At 43.9% G+C, this 15233-nt stretch overlaps 1 protein-coding gene across 1 annotated transcript in view; it reads right to left on the reverse strand.

Moving 5' to 3' along the window:
• The window catches only part of IDO2 (indoleamine 2,3-dioxygenase 2), a 72383-nt gene that overhangs the window by 30454 nt on the left and 26696 nt on the right, over nt 1–15233 (reverse strand). The window contains 3 exon segments of the mRNA XM_055570037.1: nt 2042–2175; nt 5509–5628; nt 12411–12506. Coding sequence (XP_055426012.1) covers nt 2042–2175; nt 5509–5628; nt 12411–12506 — 350 coding nt within the window.

The following is a 15233-nucleotide window of genomic DNA, read 5'->3' on the forward strand; positions in this document are numbered from 1 at the left end:
TGTGCTCTCTAGTGAAAGAGGAGTTTAAAAATGTCTCAACCAGACTTGTCCTGCAAGCTCCAGTCTCTGTAATATTTCAAAGGGATTCTGTAGCTGTAGCAGCCACAACCTGCCCTTTGTCCTTTCATAGAAGTTATGGTGAGACCAGAGATCTTTTTCAGATTTTGCGTGCATGTGTGCTAAGTCAGTTCAGTTGTGTCCGACTCTGCAACCCCATGGACTGTAGCCTGCCAGTCTCCTCTGTCTGTGGGATTCTCCAGGCAAGAGTAATGGAGTGGGTTGCCATGCGCTCCTCCAGGGCATCTTCCTGGCCCAGGGATCAAACCCATGTCTCTTACTTCTGCATTACTGCATTGGAGGCGGGTTCTTTACCACCAGATCATTAGACTTGAAAAAAATCACAGAGAATTAGAGAACTGGTGAAGCTTTGGTGTTTAGGGGGTGGTGAGGAGTGGTTTGTTTGTTTGCTCTTCTTGCATTGCCTTTTACTTTTTTTTTTAAATGTACAAACTGGAAAATGTACCAAAGAAAATTAATTCCTTAATTTACACATAGCAGAGACAACTATTGTTAACTTTTGGGCTGTTGATTTGAGGCATATGTTCCTCTAGTCTTTTTTGTGTGTGTGCATTTCTATAATTTATATATTATGCATGCAATATGGGATGCTTTCTTTTTTGTGTGTTTATTTTATTGTAAGTTTTTACAGTTAGTGAAAATCTAAAGTGAGTATGGAGTCTCAAAGAGTCAGATACAACAGAGTGACTGAACTGAACTAAAGTGAGTGAAGGATTTCTGATAGCTTACCTGATTTCCAGGGGTCTAGTCCAATTTCAGTGATTGATAAAAGAAAAAGAAAAGACAGGAACAAATCAGTTTGCAAACTTGATATGCCTTCCAGGGTCATGTGTACACAAGTCATGTGCCTTTGTGAGCAAATGAACCGCAGACACACACACACACTACACAGTTTGGATGTCAGGGGCTGTGACTAGACTATGGACCTGAGGGCAGCAGAATACACCATCCCAAATATACCACTTTGGTGGATTATTTTGAATTAAAGGTACTTGAGAAACAGCAGATGCCAAAAGGACATGCTGACCTCTTTGTGCCCCTGAAAGGAGGGAGTAAATCTTCCAGGTGAAGGGCGTCCTCCCTGTACCAGGACGTAGAGAGATAGTCTTATCAACAGAGACAATGATTCAGGGCTTCAGGCATGTCTCTCTGTTTGTAACCCTATGGACCATAGCCGACCAGGCTCCTCTGCCCATGGGATTCTCCAGGCAAGAATACTGGAGTGGGTGGCCATGCCCTCCTCCAGGGGACCTTCCTGACCCATGGGACTGAATTCGCATCTCTTATGTCTCCTGCACGGGCAGGCAGGTTCTTTACCGCCAGCACCATCTGGGAAGCCCCCTCTGTTCATCTGTCTTGTGTCAGTTTGATGAATAGACTAGCCAAGGAGCCTAGATGTGAAGAAGGGCAAAGTTTTCTTCCCTACAGGTCTTGGTGTAACAGAGTGAGCCAAATCTCAATATATATATCAGACTCAAAACACTGAGCCTGTGGCCATCCAGAAAATTTATCTTGTTCCTTTTATATCTTTGTAACAACCTGTCCCAGTGTGTTCAGAGTGGGTGGAGAGGAAACTCCTGCAAACTGTGAATTTTGAACTTGTGTTTAAGTTCACCCCTTCTTTGGCACCACAAATGTGTTAGTCGCTCAGTCGTGTCTGACTCCTTGCGACCACATGGATTGTAGCCTGCCAGGCTCCTCTGTTTATGGAATTTCCTAGGCTAGAATACTGGAGTGGGTGGCCATTTCCTTCTCCAGGGGATCTTCTGGACCCAGGGATCAAACCTGGGTCTCCCACATTGCAGGCAGATTCTTTAATATCTGAGCCATGAGGGAAGGCCCCAGGTAATAAATATGAGCATCCCTCATCCAAAAGAGCTGACAAAGTTTGGACTTTTCCTGCAGCAAGAGAAATCACAAACCTCTCCCTTAGCCGGTTTTCATTTGTTCAGATCCCAAGCACCCTCTCCTGTCTTACCCTCCTGGGTTCCTAGTAGTCCAGTTGGCCAGCACCAAGTCCGAGTGAACGAGGATAGGAGGGAGTCCCAGGTTCCTGGAGACCTCAACAAAGGGCAGGGCAAGGTTTCTTGGCAGAATCTTGCAGAAATAAATGCAGACAGTTAGCACATTATAGAAAGAATGCAATGGAGGAAGCAGTCTGTCTCTTTTCTTTTTATTGGCATATAGTTGTTTTACAATGCTGTGTTAGTTTCTGTATAATTAGCTCCTGTGTAGTTAGTACAGGAAAGTGAATCAGCTACATATACATGTATACATGCATCCCCTCTTTTTTGGATTTTTTTTAGGTCACCACAGAGCACTGAGTAGAGTTCCCTGTGCTATATAATAGGTTCTCATTTGTTATCTATTTTATACATGGTATCAATAGTGTATGAGCTTCCCAGGTGGCACTAGCAGTAAAGAGCCTGCCTGCCAATGCAGGAGGCATAAGAGATGTGGGTTCCATCCCTGGGTCAGGAAGATCCCCTGGAGGAGGGCATGGCAACTCACTCCAGTATCCTTGCCCAGAGCATCCCCGGGACAGAGGAGCCTGACAAAGCCCCAGTTCATGGAGTCTCAAAGAGTTGGACATGACTGAGCAGCTATGTCAATCTGTTTTTAATTCCTAAAAATCGTGTGGTAAAGAAACAACCTGAGAATAAAAATGGAAATTATATGAGTGATCCATATAATTAATCCATGTAATTAATGTATATAATTAATTAACATATATCCGTATAATTAATACAAATATAACACACAATTCACTCTCATATTTATTCTTTAACAACCTAGTGGATGTATTATTTATGAGTATGGTCTGAAATATATGTGAAAAGTACAAAATTGGAACATGCATGTATGTATATAGTATAAAATCATCTCTGAAAATTGTACAATGCAGAGCATGAACAAATGTTGAGGCGTAAGTGGGGATTGAGTTCATGAGCAGTGGGAAAATATCCCCCTCTCTCTCTGTATATATATGTATTTATATATATCCAGATACATAATGTAGATATCTGCATACAAGTGTTTTGTGTACAGTCTTAGTTTTAGGAACAAATATGTGTATATGTTTGTATATATATGTGTGTGCGTGTGTCCTTTTCTCAGAGAGATGGATGGGAAGACTAGAACATTTTATCATACCCAATAGCAACTTCAACTAAATCACCTTAGGACAGTCCCCATTCAATCCCTGAGTAATCTGAGGGCCACTCTAAAGAACTCTATTTGTCCAAATATCCAGAAAAATTACCAGGACCCATGGGGATGGGAGTGGGGGGCTCTAACCATCAACAAGGCTAAATAGATCCAAAAGAATTCTTATGCCTCCTCTTTCCCACTTCCAACTTCCCTCCCCCTTAACGTAAAAATATATATTCACAGAAAGTAGAGAGGAGCCAAAGAGCCTCTTGATGAGGATGAAAGAGAGCTGGCTTAAAACTCAGCATTCATAAAACTAGGCTCATGACATCTGGTCCCATCACTTCATGGCAAATAGATGGGGAAAAAGTGGAAGCAGTGACAGATTTTATTTTCTTGGGCTCCAAAATCACTGCAGTGGCTGCAGCCACAAATTAAAAAGACATTTGCTCCTTGGAACGAAAGCTATGACAGGGGTAGACAGCATATTAAAAACCTGAGACAAAGGTCCATATAGTCAAAGTTATGATTTTTCAGTAGTCATATATGGGTGTGAAAGTTGGACCATAAAGAAGGCTGAGCACTGAAGATGCTTTCGAACTGTGGTGCTGGAGAATACTCTTGAGAGTCCCTTGGACTGCAAGGAGATCCAACCAGTCCATCCTAAAGGAAATCAGTCCTGAATATTCATTGGAAGGACTGATGCTAAAGCTGAAGCAGTCCTTTGGCCACCTGATGTGAAGAACTGACTCACTGGAAAAGACCCTGATGCTGGGAAAGGTGGAGGGCAGGAGAAGGGAGGGACAGACAGTGCAGAAATGAGGTGTCTCTATAGTAAGAAAAGTTTAAAAAGTTAAAGGAGGAAATACAGGGAAAGTAGAGATGGTTTGAGGTTGCATGTGGGAATGGGCGTAGGTCATAGACACACCAGAAGCTGGTGTCTTCCTCCCTTGTCACCTACTTCATCCCTTCCACAGTTGAGGATGCTGGTCTGGAGAACAGAAAGAGGAGGAAAAATCCATTGGGGTGTTCCATCATGTGTGCCTAGACTTCAAACTTTCCAACATCAGACACATGACTCTTTGAAGTTAGACATCCTGACATTAAAACAGCCTGCAGCCCCTCTCTGCTTACTTCCTGTCTCCTAGCTCACTTTGCTTTGCTTTGCTTTCATCACTGGGAGTCTCCTCTATTTACTTGAGATACAAATGGTAGAATAAACCTAGGCAAACAAAGTAAGAACAGGTGGCTCACTCAAGCTTCGAGAAGCAAAACAAGGGTAACATCCTGATTTCTGTAAAAGGTCCATTTATAAAAAAGTGAAACCAATAGTAATTTATACTGAGGTAAGTGAAACTCAAAGACTTCATGTTCTGAGATTCAGATAAAAACTGTAAAAAGTTATGCAAGGAGTCAGAAGAGATTTGCATGAAATTTTAAGAGACAGACCAGCATTTGGTAGATAACAAGCAACATCAAAAAAATAAGCATAGTGTTATAAATGGTAATGTGTGTCTCTGGGGAATGAAGGCTGCATTAGGGAAATCAGAAGGTCTGGGTTGTGACCCTGGATTTTCCACAAACTTGCTACCTAGCCTTGGGCCAGAAACTTAACTTCTGTAGTCCCTGGCTGTCTGTAAAATGGGTACAGCATTGCTATACTTAGTGTATGAGATTGTGAACACTGTGGTTACTGATGTGTGTAAGAGCACAAAATGCTGTAAAATGGAAGTCATTCAGTGTTTCCTAATATCTTATGACTTGCCTTCAGATGCAACAGTTTAAAATTCCTAGAAGAAGGTGAGTGTCAGAAAGAAAAATAAAAAGAAAATTCAAAAACAAATGAAAGGGCTCCCAGTTCGAAAGAAAATTAACTGCCTGGCCAGGTGGGGAGAAATGGTCTTTCATTTAAATGGGCCTTTTGCACTTCATTTTACTGCTGCTCTTGGGTAATAGCTAAGTCATATCTGACTCTTTGAGACCCCCATGGACTGTAGGCCCCAAGTCTCCTCTTTCCTGGGCTTTCTCAGGCAAAAATACTGGAGTGGGTTGCCATTTCCTTCTCCAGGAGATCCTCCCGACCCAGGGATTGAACTCATCTCTCCTGTATTGCAGGCAGATTATTTACCACTGACCCACCTGGGAAGCCTTTGTGCTTCCTTCATCTCAGACCCAAAGGGAAGAACATGAAAGGACCCATTTACCAGGAAAACAGTGTAGAGTGTTCTCCAGGTACAGGGAACCTGCCATATGACAAGACAGGAGTCCCTTTGTCCCTACCTCTTTGGGCTGTGTCTCTCCATCCTGCCAGACATACCCCATGGTGATAAAGCTCAGGACTAGGCGTGCCAGGCGCCACTCTCGGTAACCTGTGAGGAACTGGCAGTTCAAGAGCGGCATCTGTTCAGGAGAAATGTCCAGAGGTTACCAGTTGCAACTGGTTCCAAATAGGAAAAGGAGTACATCAAGGCTGTATATTGTCACCCTGCTTATTTAACTTCTATGCAGAGTACATCATAAGAAATGCTGGACTGGAAGAAGCACAAGCTGGAATCAAGATTGCCGGGAGAAATATCAACAACGTCAGATATGCAGATGACACCACCCTTATGGCAGAAAGTGAAGAGGAACTCAAAAGCCTCTTGATGAAAGTGAAAGTGGAGAGTGAAAAAGTTGGCTTAAAGCTCAACATTCAGAAAATGAAGATCATGACATCCGGTCCCATCACTTCATGGGAAATAGATGGGGAAAGAGTGGAAACAGTGTCAGACTTTATTTTTGGGGGCTCCAAAATCACTGCAGTTGGTGACTGCAGCCATGAAATTAAAAGCCGCTTACTCCTTGGAAGGAAAGTTATGACCAACCTAGATAGCATATTCAAAAGCAGAGACATTACTTTGCCAACAAAGGTCTGTCTAGTCAAGGCTATGGTTTTTCCTGTGGTCATGTATGGATGTAAGAGTTGGACTGTGAAGAAAGCTGAGTGCCAAAAAATTGATGCTTTTGAACTGTGGTGTTGGAGAAGACTCTTGAGAGTCCCTTGGACTGCAAGGAGATCCAACCAGTCCATTCTGAAGGAGACCAGCCCTGGGATTTCTTTGGAAGGAATGATGCTGAAGCCGAAACTCCAGTACTTTGGCCACCTAATATGAAGAGTTGACTCATTGGAAAAGATTCTGATGCTGGGAGGGATTGGGGGCAGGAGGAGAAGGGGATGACAGAGGATGAGATGGCTGGATGGCATCACTGACTTGATGGACGTGAGTCTGGGTGAACTCTGGGAGTTGGTGATGGACAGGGAGGCCTGGCGTGCTGTGATTCATGGGGTCGCAAAGAATCGGAATCGACTGAGCGACTGAACTGAACTGAACTGAACTGAATGGCCGTGGGAGTTTTGTGGCTTGAAGGGTCCTTTGGGTGTAACTGGTAGGTTATCTTTTAGTTAAGGTGATCCTCACACACTCATTTCTGCCCTGATCTTAGGATACTGCAGTAAGAGAGGTCTTTCACATTATATTGTTCATGAAATACCAATACCTACATCCCATGCAAGCCCCCAAATTGTCCCCATGGTAATGCCTGGACACTGGTCACCATTACTGAAGTGGCAGCTTGATTGGCGTGTTCTATAAACAGAATAAAGTAGTCCCAAGACTGACATCATGTATCAAATGTGGAGTCTCCCAGGGCAACTTTTACAATCCTGCCTTATCAAACACCTTCTGCTTAATGGGTACCATTGTACCGTTAACAGCCCAGCTGCTGTGGGCGTGACTCTCTCGGTGTAATTCCTAGATGAAAAGGTAAATGGAGCCCAACGGAATTAGGAATCCACCCAACAAATTCCCTCCCAGGAGGTGGTTGCGGGAGCCCAAAGGCTGTTCGGTCCTTGTCCTAACCCTCCAGGTGACCCTGGGTGGGTCTTTCCACTTCTCCACCAGCTTCCTCTTCAAGATGAGTCATAGGGAAGTGTGAAGGCCATGTTGCTGTTGAAATCAACACCCTGTACACAAATATGTTATCACTGACAGCCCTGCCTGTGCAAACAGTACCAGTTTCTCGGTTTAGTTCTGGCCAGTCCTGCCTTTTTCGGTGGACACCAACAGCCTCTGAGCTCTAATTTCCCTGCACATCCCTGCTGGGTTTCCTCGGTCCCCCCAATCCTGCCCCTAGTTCTAGATACAGTCAGATCTATATCCTTCCAGGTGCCCCCTCTGGGATCCCAAGCGCCAGAAGGGTGGCGGTGGACGTGGCATGTATTCTTTGAGAGAGGAGTGGGATGGGACCAGGGGTCCTATCGCCCACCGCCTCGCAGAAGCTTCTGCCCCCAGGATGGGACTCTGTTCTCCACGGTCTGCTAGGGGCAGCCTTTCCCTGTCTTCTGCTTTGTACCAGATTCCACATTTCACCCTAAAAATTGGCTGAGATACAATCTTGAAAGTTCTGTGCATTAGGGGGGTGTGGGCGGGGTAGGGAGGGAAAAGGGGAAAGGCGGGGTTGGGGGGACCACTGAGATATTGCATTTTAACAAGAACCAGCCTGAAAATTACAACCACAGTTATTTATTCAGTACTTAATGCTAAGGCAGTTACTAAACTGTCCAAGCCTTGATGCTAAAGGCTTCTCACTCAGGTTGGTATCCCATTTTCTCCCAAGACCCATAGGCCAGAACTGAGGATCAGCGAGGGTAAGATATTCGCCCAAGGTTACAGAGCCAGGAGGGACTGAGCCAGGGTTCCAGTTCAGTTCTGCTGGCCACCGCCCTGTGCCAGATGGAAATCTGAAAGCCATATGTGTCATTTTACATTTTCTATCAGCCACATTTTAAAAATAGGAAAGAAAAAACAAAAAAAAAACCACTAAAGTGGAATTAGTTTTAATAACATTTTATCAAGGTTAATATATGCAAAATGTTAACACACGATCAATATTAAAAATATTGAGATATTTTACACTCTCCTTTTATAGTAAGTCTTCAAAATCCAATGGATATCTGACATGTTAATTTGTCCCAGTCATATTTCAAAGGCTCAGTGGCCATGAGTGGCTACTGGCTACCTATCCTGCAGCCTCAAGGTAAAGGAATAAAGTCCCAAGGTGTTCTGGGGTCACCTTCTGTTTTTCCTAGCTCAGGATTTATAATCAACTCTTTCTCCAAGGAGCCCTACTTCCGTTGATTGGAAAAGAGTTCAAATAAATGGGCACTGGGTTTGCTCTTTGCTACTGGAATGCCACAGTTTCTAGATCCTCACAGTGGGCAAAGTTAGGGAATAGTGCATGTGTATGGGGGTGGGGGTGTCCCCTGGTGGCTCAGGAGTAAAGAATCTGCCTGCAATGCAGGAGACCTGGGTTCCATCCCTGGGTGGGGAAGATCCCTTGGAGGAGGGCATAGGAATCCACTCCAGGATTCTTGCCTAGAGAATCCAATGGACAGAGGAACCTTGCGGGCTACAGTCCACGTGGTTGCAAAGAGTCTGACACGACTGGATGAATAAGCAGCAAGTTGTGTGTGTGTACACCTGTTATGCTGCCGCTGTTGTTTAGTCCCTAAACCGTGTCCAACTCTTTTGCAATCCCATGGACTATAGCCCTGCAAGATCCTTTGTCGATGGGATTTCCCAGGCAAGAATACTGAAGTGGGCTGCCATTTCGTTCTCCAGGGTATTTCCTTACCTAGGGATAGAACTCGCATCTCCTGCTTGACAGGAAGATTCTTTACCACTGAGCTACCTGGCAAGCCCGTACACCTATTATATACACTGTTTATCCACATAAATTTATTTGTCCATCTATGTATCAGTGTGCATGTGTGTATATATAAGGGCGTCCCAGGCGGCACTAGTGGTAAAGAACCCACATGGTGATGGTGGTTTAGTCGCTGAGTCATGTCCGATGCGTGCGACCCCATGGACTGTAGCCTGCCAGGTTCCTCTGTCAGTGGGATTCTCCAGGCAACAATACGGGAGTGGGTTGCCATTTCCTTCTCCAAAGAACCCACATAAATGATGCTAAAATGCTAAACATACCAGATGTCTCCAACTCTAACCTGGTGTCACAGGTTGATCTTATTTTCCTCCCTTGCTAATGTATAACTTGCATCTCTGACAGTGAAATATCATCCACAATTCATTTGTTTATTTGCTCAGCCTAGTGTGTGTGTACACACACACACACACAGCAGTTTCAGAATTGTTCAACTGTACTGCTTTGCAAAACAAATTCACCAACTTGAGCGCAGTGATTACAAATGGTTCTTTTTTAATCCAGCACCAGTCACAGCATCACTTTCCTGAGTAACCTAGGTCACCTCCTTTTCCCTACCCTCTTCCCTAAAATGATGTCACGCATCTGTAGGACAGCTAGATTCACCTAGGTGTTATTGTCTGCATTCCATTCCAGCATCTCCCAACATTCTGGTTAATATTTTAAAATTTGCAGACACTTCACTATGTGATATACAATTCTATGGGTTTCACAAATGCATAGAATCACATATCAACCACCAGAACACCATAGATAACGGTTATGTTATCCTAAAATCCTCCTTTAGTAATCATTCCTCCTCAGTCCCTCATCACCATTGACCTGTGTTCTGTCCTTATAGTGTTCACCTTCTCTGCAATGTCACATGAATGGAATTGGGATGTGTAACCTTTTGGTTGTGACATGTTTCATTTAGCAAAATGTACATAAAGTTTATCCATATTGTTGAATAAACCAATAGCTTATTCATTTTCGTCGCTGAATAGCATTCCATCATATGAAGACAACTCAATGTCTTCCAGACTGCTGTAACAAAGTACCACAGGCTAGATGGCTTATGAACAATGGAAATTTAATTACTTTGATTTTGGAAGCTGGCAGTCCAAGATCAGGGTGCCAGCATGATTGGGTTCTATTGAGAACCATCTTGCTGTCTTCTTGCTGTATCTTCCCATGACAGCAACAGAGTGTCATAGAGCCCTGGGATCACTTTGATAAGGGCACTCATCCTATTTATAACTATCCCCTTCTTCTCTCATGATCTGATTACCTTGGGTGATGGTTGATTTGATGCATTAGTTTGACTAGGCTAAGAGAAGCCCAGATGGCTGGTAAACATTTTGGGGTGTGTCTCTGAGAGATTCTGGAAGAGGTTCTGGAAGAGATGTGGAGACTGAGTAAGGAACCTCAGCTCAGGTGGATTCCACCAGCTCAGGTGGAATCACTGCTCCGTTTAGGGCCTGAATAGAACAAAATAGTGGAGAAAGGGTGACATTGCTCTGTTTAAGCTGGGACAGCTACTTCCCCTGACCCCCAGCATTAGCACTCCTAGTTCTTAGATCTTCAGACTCAGACCGGAACTTGCACCACCGGCTCCCTGGGTTCTCAGCTTTCCTGGGCCTCCTCCAACTAGCAGGTGGCAGATTGTGGGACTTCTCAGCCTAGGTAATCATGTGAGTCAATCCCTCCTAATAAGTCTCTTTCTACACAGATAGAAAAAAAAAAAAAGAGTCTTTCTCAGGAGATCTCTGACTAATCACCTCCACAGGCTCTGCCTCCTAACACCATCACATTGGGGATTAGGATTTCAATGTATGAATTTGGGAACCACACAAATGTTCAGGCCTTTGTACTCAGTTTAAAATTCTCCTGTTGAGGGACATCTTGGTGGTTTCTGGTTTAGATAATCACTTACACATCAGCTTTTGCATGAACACAAAATTTTGGTTTACTTGGGTAAATATTTAGTAATGTGATTGCTGGGTCATATGGTAATTCTTGATTTGAATCTGCAACCTGGATGGAAGGGGAGTTTGGGAATGGACACATGTATGTGTATGGTTAAGTCTCTTCCCTGTTTACTGCAAACTATCATAACATTGTTAATTGGCTATGAGTGAAAGTGAAAGTGTTAGTCGCTCAGTTGTGTCTGACTCTTTGAGACTCCTTGGACTGTAGCCTGCCAGGCTCCTCTGTCCATATAATTCTCTAGGCAAGAATACTGGGAGTGGGTAGCTATTCCTTTCTCCAGGGGCTCTTCCCAACCCAGGGATAAAGCCTCGGTCTCCCCCATTGCAGGCAAAGGTCTTTCTGAGCCATGAGAGCCATACCCTAACACAAAATTATAAGTTTCTTTTTTTTTTTTTAAAGAACCTGCCAGGGTAGTTGTGATATTTTGCAGGCCTTCTTCCAGGGTAGCTGTGATATTTTGCATTCCCATCAGCAATGTGAATGAGAGTCTCTTTGCATATATCATCACCAGTGTTTGCTATCTCCAGATTTTTAAAAAATGTTAGCTGTTCAAATAGGTGTTAAATTACCTTTTAGTACTTATTATCATAGATAAATAGTCCTATATTCCTCTGTAAGTCCCCTGCTGCTAACTGCTGCTAAGTCGCTTTAGTCATGTCTGACTCTGTGCGACCCCATAGATGGCAGCCCACCAGGCCCCATCGTCCCTGGGATTCTCCAGGCAAGAACACTGGAGTGGGTTGCCATTTCCTCCTCCAATGCATGAAAGTGAAAAGTGAAAGTGAAGTCACCCAGTCGTGTCCAACTCTTAGCGACCTCATGGACTGCAGCCTACCAGGCTCCTCCATCCATGCGATTTTCCAGGCAAGAGTACTGGAGTGGGTTGCCATTGCCTTCTCCAGTAAGTCCCCTAGTTTCGTTGTTATTCCTTCCTGATTAAGGCTTATCAATGATTTCTGAAGAATCTGCTAACACTGGCTATATAACTGAGAAAGTCTCTTGGCTCAACTCTTTTATAGGACTCCAACAATAAATCAGTGTGACTTCATGCAGAGGGAGAGGAACCCTGACCATGGGGCTTGGCATGAGGACACTGAGAATTCCATGCCTATTCTGACCCAGCTACATCTTATCCATCAATTTCCTGACAATTCTCAACCAGATTGCCTTCTTTATTTAAAGAACAAATATTTGTTGAGTGCTTAATATAATATAGTCCAGGAATTTTTCTGTGTAGGCTCTGGAAATTTTAGGGAAACACACATCATACCAGAAGCAAGTGTTATTCCACTCATCACCAAGGGTGAGATTGTTTTAGCTCTGTGGATAAAGTCACCATAGTGAGTGGTCAGCTGACCCATGTCTACAATGTTGAGAAAGGAAAGTGGTGAGAGGATGAAAATAGGGTAGTGAGAAAGGGTCAAGGAGAAGAACACAAGATGTTGTACCTCATTTACTTGAGCTCGAAGCTGGCGGCTCTCAATCAACTGGGGAAGTCTGTTGGCAATTTCCATCCAAGGACTATAGTGACCAGGGAGTTCTCTCTGCATTCAGAAAATTCAAATGTCTCAGTATTTTACACCTTTTTGTGAAGCAGCCTCATTGCTACTTTCAGATTTCAGTCTTAAGGCAGAATTCAGATCAATTCTATTCAACAAATACTGAGAATTCACTGAATCCAATGTGAGGCAGTACAGATACACAGGTGACTAAAATGCGGTGCTTGCAGTTAGGAGCACGTGACTCCTAAGGGATAAGTCAAGTGTCATCAGACGTAACCATGCAGTATAATATGTTTGATTATGGATGTGTGTAAGCTTAAGAAAGGGCTCCCCCGGGGGCTCAGTGGTAAAGAATCTGCCTACAATGCAGGAGCCGCAGGAGACGTGGGTTTGATCCCTGGGTTGGGCAGATCCCTTGGAGAAAGGCATGGCAACCCACTCCAGTATTCTTGTCTGGAGAATTCCCATGGACAGAGGAGCCTGGAGGGTTGCAGTCCATGTGGTCACAAAGAGTTGGACACTACTAAAGTGACTTAGCATGGCACAGTAAGCTTAATAACTAGGAGAGGAAGGAGTGGTTAATTCTGCCTGTTATTCTAGAGGATTAAAGGGAAATGGTCATAGAAACATGACTGTTGGGGCCAGTAATAGGGTCTGAAAGTGACATTTCTAGTTGGCAATTTGAAGATGAGAAGGCATGTTTTCAAACAGAGCAGATGATGGATAAATCATCTGTTCTTGGGATTATAGATCATTCAGTATTACTCAAATCTAAAGTTTAAGAGAAATGACAAATTAATGACAAATGACTCTAACAAATGTGAGTCACTCATTCATTAGTGAGGTGGATGAACCCAGAGCCTGTTATACAGAATGAAGTAAGTCAGAAGAGAAAAAGAGCTATCATATATTAACTCATATATAAGAAATCTAAAAAGGTGGTACTGATGAACCCATTTGCAGGACAGAAATAAAACCACAGAGAATGGACCTGTAGACACAGCAGGGGAAGGAGTGGGTGGGACGAATTGAGAGAGTAACATTGATATTTATACATTGCTGCTGCTACTGCTGCTGCTAAGTCGCTTTAGTCGTGTCCGACTCTGTGTGACCCCATAGACAGCAGTCCACCAGGCTCCTCTGTCCATGGGATTCTCCAGGCAAGAACACTGGAGTGGGTTGCCATTTCCTCCTCCAATTCATGAAAGTGAAAAGTCAAAGTGAAGTCGCTCAGTCGTGTCCAACTCCTAGCGACCCCATGGACTGCAGCCCACCAGGCTCCTCCGTCCATGGGATTTTCCAGGCAAGAGTATACATTACTCTGCATAAAATAGAAAGCTAGTAGGAAGCTTCTCTATAACACAAGGAGCCCAGCCCGGCACTCTGTGATGACCTAGGGGGTGGGATGGGGCGGGGGCGGCAGGGGGGGAGATGGGAGGGAGGTTCAAAAGAGAGGGGATATATGTATGCTTATGGCTGATTCACATTGTTATACAGCTGAAACCAACACAATATTGTGAAGCAATTATCCTCCGATTTAAAAGAAATTGGGGGGGAAAAAAAGTAGAGTCAGAGAGGATGATTTCCATGTTTATGGATCAGGTGACTGGATGAACTGGTGAGAACACCATGAATTGAAACAGAAATACAGGTGGAGTCACAGACAGGGCATATAATACTGAATTTATTTTTAGATCTGTCTAAAAAATCCATGGAATGTCACCTAAAATATCCATGGAATGTCAAGATATGGCTGTATACTGGGCAGCTGGATATATAATTGGGAGTTCAGGAGAAAATTAACGTTAGAAATGTGCACTTGGGAGTATCACAGTAGTGCAAATTCCACTTTGTGGTTAAAATGGCTAGCGTATACAAAGATAGTTCAGGAGAAGTTGCAAAGTGAAAAGAGAAGGCTTAGATCAATGTACTGGGGGATCTTACAAGGTGGCTAGAGGAAATAAATCCAGCAATTCAGATTATGAAGACATGCACAGAGGTTCAATGAGCCAGAAAGGAACCACCCTATGGAAGTCAAGACATTAGAGGGTTTCTTGGAGAGCCAGACATCTTTTAAGACTTCTTAAGAGAACAATGCAAAGAAATATAGGAAAACAATAGAATGGGAAAGACTAGAGATCTCATCAAGAAAATTAGAGATACCAAGGTAACATTTGGAGAAGGCAATGGCACCCCACTCCAGTACTCTTGCCTGGAAAACCCATGGACGGAGGAGCCTGGTAGGCTGCAGTCCATGGGGTCGCTAGGAGTCGGACACAACTAAGCGACTTCACTTTCGCTTTTCACTTTCGTTCATTGGAGAAGGAAATGGCAACCCACTCCAGTGTTCTTGCCTGGAGAATCCCAGGGATGGGGGATCCTGGTGGGCTGCCATCTCTGGGGTTGCACAGAGTTGGACATGACTGAAGCGACTTAGCAGCAGCAGCAGCAGCAAGGGAACATTTCATGCAAAGGTGGGCACAATAAAGGACAGAAACAGTATGGATATAACAGAAATGGGATATTAAGAAGAGGTGGCAAGAATATACAGAACTATACAAAAAAGATCTTTATGACCCAGATAGCCATGATGGCATGATCACTCACCTAGAGCCAGACATCCTGGAGTGTGAAGTCAAGTGGGTGGGCCTTAGGAAGCATCACTATGAACAAAGCTAGTGGAGATGATGGAATTCCCACTGAGCTATTTGAAATCCTAAACGATGATGCTGTTAAAATGCTGCACTCAACATGCCAGCAAATTTAGAA

This window comes from Bubalus kerabau, chromosome 2, assembly GCF_029407905.1.
Source record: "Bubalus kerabau isolate K-KA32 ecotype Philippines breed swamp buffalo chromosome 2, PCC_UOA_SB_1v2, whole genome shotgun sequence".
In the NCBI taxonomy this organism is placed as follows: Eukaryota; Metazoa; Chordata; class Mammalia; order Artiodactyla; family Bovidae; genus Bubalus; species Bubalus kerabau.